General features: G+C 52.4%; 1 protein-coding gene and 1 pseudogene across 1 annotated transcript; one reads left to right on the top strand and one right to left on the bottom strand.

Moving 5' to 3' along the window:
• Positions 1–323: 323 nt before the first annotated feature.
• Positions 324–440, bottom strand: LOC123837019 (U2 spliceosomal RNA; annotated as a pseudogene).
• A 1899-nt stretch (positions 441–2339) lies between these two features.
• On the top strand, positions 2340–11483 carry SLC23A1 (solute carrier family 23 member 1). The gene is made up of 14 exons (XM_045893415.2): positions 2340–2497; positions 3133–3267; positions 3716–3873; positions 4595–4683; positions 4848–4915; positions 5090–5271; positions 5383–5503; positions 5788–5944; positions 6251–6398; positions 6909–7014; positions 7201–7330; positions 7431–7574; positions 8032–8127; positions 11236–11483. Exons 1-14 carry the CDS (start codon positions 2462–2464, stop codon positions 11481–11483), a joined length of 1818 nt encoding a protein of 605 aa, XP_045749371.1. The 5' UTR covers positions 2340–2461.
• The last annotated feature ends 2617 nt before the right edge of the window (positions 11484–14100 follow it).

Below are 14100 nucleotides of genomic sequence, written 5' to 3'. Positions count from 1 at the left end.
CCTTTCCTTAGCAATGGAGGAAAGCACCCCACCTGAGCCCCACCTGAGAACGGGAGCCTGTGGGCAGGCCACGCTCTAACTTGTCGCTTCCTTGGTGAGTATCTCCCTGATCTGCTGAAGGTGGACAGACCTGGCACGTGGACAGAACAGATACTCGAATCCCCAGCTGACAGACACTGAAACTGAGGCTTAGAAAATAAAAGAGGGGCATCTGGGTGGCTTAGACAGTTAAGCATCCGACTCTTGATCTAGGCTCAGGTCATGATCTCGGGGTTGTGAGCTCGAGCCCCAAGATAGACTCGGCGCTGAGGGCGGAGTCTGCTTAAGATTCTCTCCCTCTCCCTCTGTGCCCCCCCACTTGCGAGCGTGTGTGCTCTCTCTCTCTAAACTGATAAGAGCAGATGCTACACTTGATCTTAGCCAAAAGGCCGAGAAGCGATGTGCTCTTTCTCTCTAAAAAAAAAAAGGAAGGAAGAAAGAAAGAGAGAGAGAAAGAAAGAAAAGAAAAGAGGTGCTCAGGCCAAGTCCCAGGCTGAGTAGCGGCAGGGCTGGGAGGGGACTCAGATTCTGGGGGTGGGGGCAGGTTGTTGCTGGAGAAATAGGGGTGCTCCAGGCAGGCCCTGACCCCTCCAATGTCCATGAGCTGTACTGAAGCCTGGCCCCTACATTCCATTACTTGGTCCCTACCTGCCAGAGGCCCCTCCTCCCTGGCCTTCAACCCAGGAGAGAACCCCTCGTCTTCGGGAAGAGAGCCAGGGCCCAAGGAACCCAGTGAGCTCAGTAGTATTGGGTGTGGAGATGGGAGCGTGTGACACGGACCTGTGTGGCTCTGTGTTTATATGGAGTGATTTAGACACACTCTGCAGCACAGTCTGGGTGTTGTAGGTCCATTTGTTTGTGCATCTGAAACCATGTGCAACGTAGCTGCCCCATCTCTATGTGGATGGCATATGGTTTGGGTTGAATTGAATGTCCATGGGACTGTGCACATAAGTGTAAGGGGTGGAGCTCAGACCCCTGGGGAGTACTGGGGTGGAGAGGGGTGGGGAGGCAAATGCTAAGGAGCAGTTCCGAAGCTTCGAACTGGTCAGACAACTTTGGGACACCCCGGAGCAGGAGCCAAGGAAGTAGAGCAGGAGATAGGCAGACAGGAGACAAGCTGGAGGTTGGACAGGCGGACGGACGCACGGCTGTAGCATGAAACTCCTGCCCAGCTGGAGAGCCCGGCTGCCTGTGGGCCCTTGGAGCAGGGCCTGGCCGTGGGCCCAACAACCGAGAAGTAGGTGGGCCCTGGGGGGCTGGGCCTGGGGCAGCACAGAGGGGAGCAGAACCAGGAACCTTAGGCCTAATCCTCACCAGCTGAGGAGCCCCAGCTCCTCGGAACCTCCCCAGGCCCCTTCAGCCAGCTCTGGGCCCCATGGCCAGGCCAGAGGGCCTGCCCGGAGGAAAAGACAGGCTGAGTCCAGGGCAGGCTTCAGCGGCCGTAGGACAGGCACTCACACAGGGCCCTGTGCTTAGAAAAGTTTGGTTTGATCTGGTTTAATACTCTGTTGTTGCTGTATCAAAATTCATAATACTAAACAACAAAAAAAATCCGTAATACTTTTGGAATGGGGGCCCCAAATTTTCATTGTGCACTGGGTCCTGCAGATTATGTAGCCAGTCCTGATGTGGGGCGGGGGGGTGGGGGTGGAGGAGATCGTTGTCCTGACACAGGGAACAGGCAAGGTGGGCCAGCCTGGGCAGCTTCTCCTGCAGCAGCCCCTCTGTTTTGTGCCTCTGTGACACTGAGGGTACTTGGCCATGTGGGAAAGGCAGCCCTTTATTGAATCTATTGGCTGTTTATAGCATGCACTCAGGAGTTCAGGCTAACCTGCGTTTTTGGAATGATGTTCTAAAATCTTGCTACCTATATGGCCTCGGTCAGATCACATCTCCTAGATCTGTTTCCTCAGCAGTAGTTACCACCGCCTAAGGCCTGGGGTAAGCACGGGAATACATAGCAGTTGCTGGGCATGCAGTCATCCCTCATTAAGGAGAGTGACTTTGATGAGGATAATGATTAACTTGTTATTAAAAAGTGGGGAAGAGTCTCATTCAGAGTGTGATCTATTAAGGGCCACTGCCATTCTCTTCCCCGTCACCCGGGGCTTGGTGTCTGTCGTCACCTCCACCCTGGCCCTCTCTTGGAAACAAGACCAGGTCCCATGCCGGGCTCAGGCGCAGGCAGGGAAGGGCGCATGCTCGGGAGGGAAATGTGACCGAGGCTCAGGTGGCCTTTACCACTCGGGCCGGAGTTAATACGTTACCTCTGCCCAGGTCTGCCTTTCGCAATCAGGGCTGTGGATCTGGTTACAGATTTACTTCGAACAATGTCTGATGTGTGGACTAAAGTCCTCCTTGGCCTTTGTAAAGCCAACCCCTCTTTTCCTCAGGAACCGCTCACACCTGTGCCCCAAAGATGAGGGCCCAGGAGAACCTGGAGGGCCAGACACAGGTGCTGGGGAATGGGTGGGAGCTGGGTGGGGGCAGGGTTGGGTGGGGGCTAGAGGGCCTGCTCTTGTCTTCCCCCTGGGAAGGCAGAGACACAAGTTCTGATGAACTTGATTGAAAGTGACTATCCCAGGCTGAAAGTAGCGACTGGGGGATGGGGTGTGGGTGGCAGTGAGGGTGCAGTTGTCAGCTTTGGGACTGGCTGACTCCAGCCTGAGGGTCAGCAGGGACCACCTACCCCACCCCCAGGGCAACCCCAAGGAACCCCAAGTGGCAAGGGTAGGACCAGAGTGTGCCCAAGAGGGCCTGTCCACGGACTTCAGCCCTCTTGGCCCCCCTCCTGTTGCCCCTTGGGGCCTTCTGACTTAGGGGCCCATCCCCTTGGCCAGAATGCCTCAGTCCCAAGGCCTCCAGGAGCCAGCACAGAGGACTCATCCCTGCACAAAGGAATGTGAGGAGGGAGCCAGGGGTGGCCAGACCGAGAGACAGCTGGGTGGATGAACCGGGAGGGAAGGTGGGGCTCAGACACCGTTGTGAGGATCTGACAGGCCACTCAGGCCATTTGATTGCTTCTGGGGCAGAATGCACTTGGTTGGTGCCCATCACTCCACCCTGAGTTACTTCTCTCTGCTGCCCTAGCAGGAGTCCCTGGGCTCCGCAGGGAACTCCACGAGGGATCCCACAGTGTCCCTGCCCAGAGAGCCCACGTTTGACATGTTGTACAAGATTGAGGATGTGCCACCCTGGTACCTGTGTATTCTGCTGGGCTTCCAGGTGGGTTTCCCTGCAGGGCCTCCCCACCCCCACTCTGCATGATCCCCAGGATCCCACCCCCCTTCCTAGCCAACAAGTTTATCTTGGGTAACAGGAAGAGAAACCTAAGGTCAACAACAGTGACTGTCACGGAGCTGGGGTGGGAGGGGGCGTCTGATGGGGCCTGAGAGATCATCCCCGGGAATATGTGTCACCTGCCAGGCAGAATGTCAGTCACAGGGAAAGGACCCACTCCACAGAAGCCACAGGAAGAACTTGGGGGCAGATTAGTACCCCAAAGAGAGAGGTGAACAGTAGCTCTCTGGGACTCCCTTGTGCGAGTATCAGGCCTGGGTGAGCACCCTGCCAGGGGCAGCAGGGTTTCAGGCCCCCTGAGGCAGGCATGAGGATCGTTAGGGTGTCCCTGTTTGCCTGTGAGCCGCCTCACGCCCTCCCCCCCGACCCCTAGCATTATTTGACATGCTTCAGTGGCACCATCGCTGTGCCCTTCCTTCTGGCTGAGGCGCTGTGCGTGGGCCGGGACCAGCACATGGTCAGCCAGCTCATCGGTACCATCTTCACCTGCGTGGGCATCACCACCCTCATCCAGAGCACACTGGGAATCCGGTGAGCTGCCTGCCCCCACCTGTGAGCCACACCACAGGACCAGGTGGTTTCTCCGAGGGCGCTTCTGGGGAGGGGGGAGCTGCTATCTTCCCCCACCTGCTACTCCTACTCCCAAGCCAGCCTTAGAGCCAGGCAGCTGGGATCCTACCTTGGGCCCCTGAGGCTCCCCAAAGACAAGGAGTCGGTGGGTTTAAGGGAATATACCCTTAGCTGGGCTCTCCCCCTGTTAGGCCCTACTCTGAGTAATCAGAATCACCCACTCCCGGCTTTTAGGCTGTGTGTGAGCTTCTTCAACGGCCCATCCTCCTGGGGGCCCCCTGCCCCCGAGCACACAGCTCAAGGCTTGGGTGGCCAAAAAACGGTTGTGTGGTGGGAGGATGGAGGAAGGTTGTGAGTGGAGCTTGGATGCAAGAGCTGAGCTGTCTACTTCCTTGCACGGGGCTCCTCACAGTGCAGGAGCTGGGGCTGAGAAGGAAAGGGGGGAAGGTTGTGAGGCAGGGACTCTATTTGTTTTCTTCCTTGGGCCCCCCAAATTCATGGAGTCCTGCCTGGGGCTGCAGTGACTTCTCTTAGCTCTGCCCTGTCCCTTGTCCCTCTGTTTCTCTGCCTCTGGGTGTGATTCTGTCTCCTTCTCTCGGTGCCCTCTGTCTCCATCTCTCCTGTCTCTGTGTCCCTGCCCACCCCTGACCCCACCCCTGCCGCTCTGTGCCTCTTCTTCCAGGCTGCCGCTGTTCCAGGCCAGCGCCTTTGCATTTCTGGTCCCAGCCAAAGCCATCCTGGCCCTGGAGAGATGGAAATGCCCCCCAGAAGGTGGGCACACTTCTGGGGGCTGTGCTGGAGAGGGGAGGCCCAGGAGCCTGGAAGTCTGGACAACTGTCCCAAGTCCAGACACTGGGGTGCATTCATGGCAGCATCTTCTCTTCCTCTCTGTCTCTGTTCCCTGGCCATGTGTGTGTCCCTGTCTCTGCTCCCAGAGGAGATCTACGGTAACTGGAGTCTTCCCCTGAACACGTCTCATATCTGGCACCCACGGATACGAGAGGTGGGCTTGCACCTGGGGTAGAAGAGACCTGGACTTAAGGAGGGGGCTAGATGGGAGGGGAGCCACTGCTGAGTTGGGGGATTCAAGGAGGCAGTCCAGGAGCTTTTTTTTTTTTTTTAATGTAGAGGTGATAGACTCTACATAGGAACTTACAGCAGATCTTTGCTTTTCTAGGTCCAGGGTGCAATCATGGTGTCCAGCACAGTGGAGGTGGTGATCGGGCTGATGGGGCTGCCTGGGGCCCTGCTCAGCTACATAGGACCTCTCACGGTCACCCCCACTGTCTCCCTCATTGGCCTCTCTGTCTTCCAAGCTGCTGGTGACCGAGCTGGCTCCCACTGGGGCATCTCAGCTTGGTGAGCAGGCACCAGGCCTGATCCTTGCCCAGCCTCTGCTCTTTCACCCTCTTCATGTCCTGTCCCTAGCCCAGCCTACCAGCCATCTTTCCTTTGTGCCTCTGCCCCCAGTTCCATTCTCCTGATCGTCCTCTTCTCCCAGTACCTGCGTAACTTCACCTTCCTGCTGCCTGTCTACCGCTGCGGCAAGGGCCTGACTCTCTTCCGCATCCAGATCTTCAAGATGTTTCCAGTGAGGAGCTGACAGGCAGCTGGGGCTGGGACTAGGGCAGGGGCTGGACCTGTGTCCAGGGCAAAGGTTGGGGGCAGGTCCGGGACCCCAGAAGAGCTAGAGCCAGAGCACAGATAAGGTCCCAGTCAGGGGCTAGAGCAGGTATTGGGGCCCAGGCTTGAGCTCGGGCAGGGGTGAAGGCTGCAGCTGGGGTTGTGGCAGAGGCTGGGGCTGAGGTAGGGGCTGGTTGGCTGGACCAAGACCTCCAGGGCCCTCAGTGCTCCCCCCACCCCACCCCACTTCAGATTGTGCTGGCCATCATGACCGTGTGGCTACTCTGCTATGTCCTGACCCTGACGAATGTGCTGCCCTCAGACCCCACAGCTTACGGCTTCCAGGCACGGACGGACGCACGAGGGGAGATCATGGCTATTGCGCCCTGGATCCGCATCCCCTACCCCTGTGAGCCACCCCACTGGCCCCCTCTGCCTCCAGCTGAGACCATCTACAAGGCCCCCGATGATACCAATCCCGCTGACGATATAATTGGCATTACATGTACATTTCTAGTGTGCCAGGCAGAGTGTTTTCCTCAAAGCCTCACTCCAGCTTCACGACTCCAAGTGATCCCAAATATGCTCCCACAAGCGTAGAGCTCCTGCCCCAGCTCGAGGTCCCTTCACCCCCACTCTCACCCCCACGAACTGCCTAGTCCCCTCCCTGGCCCACCCAGCGACATTGCATCCACGCTATCACGCCCCAATCCAGGTCAGTGGGGCCTGCCCACGGTGACTGCGGCTGCTGTCCTGGGAATGTTCAGTGCCACAGTGGCGGGCATCATTGAGTCCATCGGAGATTACTATGCTTGTGCCCGCCTGGCTGGCGCCCCACCCCCTCCAGTACATGCCATCAACAGGTATGGCCACCTGCCCTCTTCTGTATCGGATCTTCTCAGGGGCCACTCAGAAAGCAAATGTAGGGACAGGGTTGAGTCCCAAAGGTGTGGACTTGGACTGTCCAGACCTCGTTCTCCATACTTATGAAATGGGGATGCTCTCATCATTCAGTCTGAGTGTTTGAGTCGCTGAGATAATGAAGCCTAAGGGAAACTATGGTTGTTGACAGTCTTCAACATGCCTGGCCCTCCATGTGCATTCTCTTATGCAGTCTGCTAAGGACTCTGTGAGACAGGTACCCTTATCCCCATTTTACAGATGAGGAAATTGAAGCCCAGGGGCACTGGGACTAGCGCTTGGACGTGGGCTCTTGGCTCCCAGACCTACCTCTGGCCTGGAGTGGGGAGTACTAGGACAGATAGTTGCAGCTTGCACAGTCCCCAAGAAGGCGAGCAGCCCACCTAGGGTGGGGGGGGACCCAAGCCAAGGCAGGGGCTGGACCAAGCCCCCAACGCGCCCTTTCCTTACAGGGGCATCTTCACCGAAGGCATCTGCTGCATTATCGCAGGGCTGTTGGGCACAGGCAACGGGTCCACCTCGTCGAGCCCCAACATCGGCGTTCTGGGGATTACCAAGGTGCCACAAGCCAGAGCCGCACAAAGCCCCACCTCCATTCCTCGGGCCGCAGCCACACCCCGTCTCTGAATGATCCTACCCCGCAAGGAGCCCGGGCTCCTTTGTGCTCGCTTTCGTAACAGGGCCCCCCGCCGCCCAGCTCCGCTCCCAGGGCCTAACCCCGCCCCCCTCCCGGCTCCCCTGCAGGTAGGCAGCCGGCGCGTGGTGCAGTATGGTGCGGGCATCATGCTAGTGCTGGGCACGATTGGCAAGTTCACCGCCCTTTTTGCTTCGCTCCCTGACCCCATATTGGGAGGCATGTTCTGCACCCTTTTCGGTGAGTGCCGCGTGCGGGCCGGGGGTGTCCGTGCGGTCTGGGAGTGGTGGAGCCCGCCCTGCCCGCGCGGCAGCTCCAGCGGTTAACCCTGCGCCCTCAGGCATGATTACGGCGGTGGGGCTGTCCAACCTGCAGTTCGTGGACATGAACTCCTCCCGCAACCTGTTCGTGCTCGGATTTTCCATGTTCTTCGGGCTCACGCTGCCCAATTACCTGGAGTCCAACCCCGGCGCCATCAACACAGGTACCTCCGCGAGTCCGAATGTCCGGGGCTGGGGGATGCGTGGTGGGCTCTGGGCACGGCTCCCTCCCTCAAAGGCACCCTACAACTGAGCCACAAATCCTGGCCAACTTTGGGTGTGAAGCAGAAGCGGAGAAGCGAATTAGCAGCTGTCCTTGACGGAGACACTTTTTAGGGACAGGCGTGGAGCTTTACATGTGCTCATTTAACATGCACAACAGCGTCCAGAGACAGATACTACTGTCCTCTCCACAGAGGAGGAAAGTGAGGCTCAGGGAAGTTAAATGATGTGTCCCAAGACAACAAAACTGGGATTATAGGTGTGAACGTTGGGATTTGTACCGTTTCATCACCATGCTTGCTCAAAGAAGTCAGCAAGCTGCACAAGTGGGAACAAAGTCCCTGGGCTCTGTCTCCAAACCCCACCAAGATGCCCATTGGCCCTTGGCCTATTCCACAGGCATTCCTGAAGTGGACCAGATTCTGACGGTGCTGCTGACCACAGAGATGTTCGTGGGTGGGTGTCTCGCTTTCATACTGGACAACACAGTGCCAGGTATGGGTCAGCCCCGGGAGGGGCACACAGGACTAGGCTGGGCTCATCTGCACTCTGACAGATGGCCCCTCGACCAGAAGTGTGGCCAGCACCCAGGCAACGCAGGCCCTGCAAGGAGAAGCAGGGACACTTGGGCTGGCGGAGTGCCCACTGGCTGGAGACACACTGGTGGGACAGAGGCACAGACATGCCCTATAGGGCTTGAAGAGGGTGGGTCTAGGGGAGTCTTTCCCAGGCCCTGTGGGTTGTTTCCTCTCCATTTCTTGATAGCCACCAAGTGGAAGGGTGCCTCTGGGAGCCTTTGCTTTCTTCCATTAGGCCAGATACAAATGAAGCGGTAGTTTGGGTGGCAAAACCCACTCCAAATACGCCAGCAACCTGTCACACTTGACTACTAGGAGAGCCCCTAACATTCTCTTTGGAATCGGGGTTTTTTGCAGGGATTGTGGAGGATACTTAGCGTGGGCCCCTGAGAACGCTCCTGGCCCATGTTCAGGTGCCCTGTAAAATATAAAAACTAAATGCCACCAGTTGTATTAACGAGTAACGAGTTTTTCATGTTCTAATGAGTAACAAGCATAGTTAACATTTACCAAACATTTACTGTGGGTCTGGAATGAAACTTTAGGTCTCGCGTTAATTCTCAAAAACTATCCTATTAGGCAGAGACTGTCAACACCATTTCACAAGGAGACAGAATTAGAGAGGTTAAGTGACTCACCGAAGTTCACATTTGCATATTTAAAAGGTTGCAAATCTGAGATTTTAACGAAGTCCACTGGATGCAGTCTATGGCTTGTGTCCCAGCCACTGCACCATACTGCCTCTGTTGGAGGGTTTCAGGGGACCTGGAAGATCAGGGAAAACTCTGTGGGGGCAGAGGTTAAAGATTGCATCAGTCCAGGGAGAGGAGGGATGGGAGTACCAGGATGATGGCCCTCCATTCCCCACCACTTACCAGCCTAAACGCAGCTGCAGGGCTGGAGCATGGGCAGGAAGGGCCTAGGTACCAGGGCCCTTTTTTTTTTTTTTTTTAAAGATTTTATGTGTTTGACAGAGAGAGACACGGCGAGAGAGGGAACACAAGCAGAGGGAGTGGGAGAGGGAAAGCAGGCTTCCCGTGGAGCAGGGAGCCCGATGTAGGGCTCAATCCCAAGATCCTGGGTTCACGACCTGAGCCGAAGGCAGACGCTTAACGACTGAGCCACCCAGGCGACCTGCCAGGGCCCTTTTAGGGATTTTAGCATAAGATGACATGAGAACTCTTGGTAGCAGCTACCCCATGGACTAATGGGAGGTACCTGCCCTTCCCCAGTGAGAGGAACCCAGGCTGCGGACCAGACAAGGACGTGGCAGTCTCAATGCTCAGGGAATCTGGGAAAATGGAAGGCATCAGGTGGACAGCTGTATACAGAGGGGCTTCTTTGTGATCTAGATAGCTGGATTAAGCTACCCAGATGTTAAGAGCCTTACTGCTTTACTGAGTTCTTCACATCTCCATCCTTCAACGCAACAGCCTATCAGCAACCATCTCTGCCAAGGATCATGTATGTTGTGCCACATAATCTTCAGTAGTCCTTCAATGTGCATGGATGAGAAATCTGAAGCTCAGAGCGGTCAAGTAACTTGCCTAAGGTCACCCAACCTGAATTCACACCCAGGTCTGGCTAAATCAGAAGCCAGTCCTTAATCATGGAATCACACTTTCTTCTGTGTGATGGGCATTTTACTGATGGGCTGCTTTGCTTTTGCCCTTTCCCCATCTACAGCCCAAACTTAGAAAAATTACTCCTAGGAAAGGCAGGATGTGTGTTACGACTGTCTTTTGTAGGAGGGTTAAAAAAAATCACAATATTCTTAGATTTGAACCAGAGAAAAACAAAACCACTCAGTTTCTATTTTTGTGACTTTTGGATCACAAATTAGTTCAGCAAATGCTAGTGGGGCTAGTGGAAACCTCTTTCCACTAGATTTACACTCCCAACAATCTTCTTTCACCCCAGCCCTCTTGTGAAAACCCCAGACCTGGGCACCTGGGTGGCTCAGTTAAGCGACTGCCTTCGGCTCAGGTCATGATTCCAGGGTCCTGGGATCGAGTCCCACATCAGGCTCCCTGCTCTGCGGGTAGCCTGCTTCTCCCTCTCCCACTCCCCCTGCTTGTGTTCCCTCTCTCGCTGTCTCTGTCAAATAAATAAAATTAAAAAAAAAAAAAAAAAAACACCCAAGACCTCATGCACCCCTCCCCCACCTGAGGGAGCATTCCCCTAGATGTAAATAATCTTTTGTGTATCCACACTACCAACAAAGACTTTACTTGGCTTAACTTTCTGAGGTTTATGTTATAAAAATGAGTTTATTTCCCAAATATGGAATCCTAATATTGAATAGTAATACTGATTATAGTGTCTCTTTTTTTAATAAATTCCAGACTTTTTTTTTTATATAGATTTTATTTGACAGAGAGAGACACAGTGAGAGAGGGAACACAAGCAGGGGAAGTGGGAGAGGGAGAAGCAGGCTTCCCGCTGAGCAGGGAGCCTGACGCGGGGCTCAATCCCAGGACCCTGGGATCATGACCCTAGCCGAAGGCAGGCGCTTAACGACTGAGCCACCCAGGCACCCCTATAGTGTTTCTAAATAGCCCTCCCTGCCCCCAATGCAGACTGGGCACTGTTGGTCCTCATCAGCTTAGCACATGCTAGGCCCATACTAAAGATGTAAGTTGACAATTACTTAACCTTTCTGCCTATTTCTTCATCATAAAAATGTGTATGTTAGTGCCTATATGCCTTCCACAGGTATGTTTTGAAGAAATGAGATAATTTTTTGATTTTTTTAATTAATGAAATTAAAGCCCTTAGCACAGAGACTGGCACACTATAGATACACAATAGATACTAATTATAACCAGTATCTTTTAGGGTTTCCTAGAGCTCTGGCCAAGTTAAAAGCCAAGAAATCATGGATTCAGTAACCTTTCAGTCCCAGAAAATACTTGAGAATGAAGACAATGGATTCCAGAAATCTGTCTCAGGACTAGGTTATGGAGGTATGGAGGGGAGGTAGTGGAGGGCTGCTGGTCTTGATAACCTCACTGTCCTATTTCAGGGAGCCCAGAGGAACGAGGTCTGATACAGTGGAAAGCTGGGGCCCATGCCAACAGCGAGATGTCTACCAGTCTCAAGAGCTATGACTTCCCCATTGGGATGAGCATGGTAAAAAGGATTGCCTTTCTGAAATACATTCCTATCTGCCCCGTCTTCAAAGGATTTTCTTCAAGGTCGAAAACCCAGCTTCCAGGTCCAGAAGACACTCCAGAAAATATACAAACTGGATCTGCATGCACCAAAGTCTGAAAAATTACTCCTAGGAAAGGTAGGACGTGTGTTAAGACTGCCGCCTTTTGTAGGAGGGTTGAAAAAAAATCACAATATTCTTATATTTTAACCAAAGAAAAACAAAACCACTCAGTTTCTATTTTTGTGACCTATTTGATTGTCTTCAAGGGAAAGGCAGACTGGGTAAAAAGTCAAAGTATGGATTTTGAGTGGAATTCCTTAAGCTATTTCATAATGAGAATACAACTTTCCAACTGGTGTGGGTCACTAGGAGGTTACAAGTATGCTGACATATTGACCCCTTCGGCCTTCTGAGTAGGCAGGAAATGGGTCAACTGTAGCCCATGAGCCATAAACTCTAGCCACAGGTAGCCCCATCAGTGTACTCCAATATGCTAAAAAAACCACAAAAAACAAAAAACACCAAAAAACCCACAACACTTTATGACATGAAATAGGTTAATACACTGCACAAGAACAGGGAAATTTCTCTCATATATGCTGCTTTGTTTCAGTAGTGATAACATAAAAATCCCTAAAATCGAAACAGGATGACTTCAATTACCCTAAAACTATGCTGCATAGGCCTGATGGGATGATCTGTTCAAAGGGCTTCAAAATAGAATAGCTGATGCTCTGAAACTTTCCATCTCTACCTCTAATGCAGTTGCCTGACTCTCCAGTTAAACAGCTAAGTAGTTTTAATATGCGGTTTCCCTGACAATCAAGAAAAGTTCCAACAAAATGAGAGCTAAGCCTAGAACACTCCTCTCTTAGTAAAAACAATTACTTAAACAGAATTTTCTATGTGCCAGGGGCTCTCTTAAGTGCTTGATGTGTATTAATTAATCACACAATCCTGAGACAGTTATTATTGCCATTTTATTTTTATTTATTTTTGTTTTAAAATAATTTTTTTAAAGATTTTATTTATGAGAGAGTACAAGCAGGGGGAGGGGCAGAGGGAGAAGCAGACTCCCCACTGAGCAGGAAGCCTGATGTGGGGCTCAATCCCAGGAACCCGAGATCATGACCTGAGCCAAAGGCAGATGCCTATCCAACCGAGCCACCCAGGTGCCTCTTTAATTTTTTTTTTTAGTAATCTCTACACCCTGAGCATGGGGCTCAAACTCACAACTCTGAGATCAAGAGTCACATGCTCTTCCAAATGAGCCAGCCAGGTGCCCCTGTTAATACTACCATTTTAAACAGGCGGAAACTAAGGCACAGAAAGGTTAAGTGATTTGTCCATGATCACTGGATTCACATCCAGGAAGTCTGGCTAGTCTTTGCTCTTATCATTAGGTTACAGTGCCTCTCTAATTCAAGTTTATAATCTTCCAGTTACATTGCACTATGGTAATTTGGCAGTATGTGGAAATGAACCCATTTGCCCCATCTGAGCTTGAGAGAGAGAGGATCTGTAAGCCTTATACATCTGGCAGCCTGCTGTGCCACCTGTGGTACTTAGCTGTTAAAGACTGAGGGGACTGGCTGTATCATGGCTCCAAAAAGAAAGCAAGCCAGGGGCGCCTGGGTGGCTCAGTTGTTAAGCGTCTGCCTTTCAGGTCATGGTCGCAGGGTCCTGGGATCAAGCCCCACATCGGGCTCCCTGCTCGGCAGGAAGCCTGCTTCTCCCTCTCCCACTCCCCCTGCTTGTGTTCCCTCTCTCACTCTCGCTCTCTCTCTGTCAAATAAATAAATAAATAAATAAAATCTTTAAAAAAAAAGAAAGTCAAGTAGGATTATCTCTGCTTCAGAGTTTCTTAAAGATCTGCTTGTGTTCCCTCTCTCTGTGTCTCTCTGTCAAACAATAAAATCTTAAAAAAAAAAAAAAAAGGCTTAAAGATCTACCTATTTTGGGTTGCCCTGGCTGGCTCTGTCAGAACATGCAACTCTTGATCTCGGGGTCGTCAGTTTGAGCCCATGGGGATCAAGAGACGCATGCTCTACTGACTGAGCCAGCCAGGCACCCCAAGATTACTAAAAACAACAACAAAAAACCTGTTTAGTTTGTCTTTTAATGGAGCTATTAAAAAACACTGGGGCACGTGGGCACACCAAAGGACTATCCCCCAACCCCCGCCCCTGGATAATGTGAGCCAGAACAGACTACATGGCCTTTTTAATTTTGAGCCCAACAAACTCAAGAAAAGCAGAGGGCATTATCACAACAACTGAGTAGGGCCATGAGGCAGAACTGTAGTATGTAGAACCAGAGAATTGCTATATGGTTGACAACCTATCCCAAAATAAAGATTAGCCACGAACATATTATAAATAAGCTCGTGAGGGGAAAATAGAGATGGTCCAGGTGAATCAAAAGAGCAAACCATTCCAATCAGACCAGCAATGGCTTATCAAGGGCAGAAGCCAAAAGCGATTATACTAGAGTAAGGTTACCATTATACTGGTCAGCCAGAAAGTTTCTTAACATGGATATCTACAACTGCCCTGACACTGACTGCTGCCTGAGGCAATCAAGGTGGGTTACAGAAGGGGATACAGGGTTTATTTTACTGCTGTATTCTGGACAGATACATGCATAGTGACATACTTGACACTAATAAAGCCTGCTCTCTCAGCAAATCTTGCCAGCAGGGTTGTCCTGAAGTACTGAGCCCACACTAAAGTG

This window comes from Mirounga angustirostris, unplaced genomic scaffold (genome assembly GCF_029215605.1).
Source record: "Mirounga angustirostris isolate CCGP_5_RB_7025 unplaced genomic scaffold, mMirAng1.0.hap1 SCAF_7, whole genome shotgun sequence".
NCBI classification, from domain to species: Eukaryota; Metazoa; Chordata; class Mammalia; order Carnivora; family Phocidae; genus Mirounga; species Mirounga angustirostris.
Note: the sequence above shows the minus strand (reverse complement) of the source record. Positions and strands in the feature narration are given on the sequence as shown.

Coding starts and splice junctions, on each gene's coding strand:
- SLC23A1 (XM_045893415.2), top strand. CDS start 2,462: ATGAGGGCCCAGGAGAACCTGGAGGGCCAGACACAG. Junction 7,015..7,200: donor GCGTTCTGGGGATTACCAAG/GTGCCACAAGCC, acceptor GCTCCCCTGCAG/GTAGGCAGCCGGCGCGTGGT. Junction 7,575..8,031: donor CCCCGGCGCCATCAACACAG/GTACCTCCGCGA, acceptor CCTATTCCACAG/GCATTCCTGAAGTGGACCAG.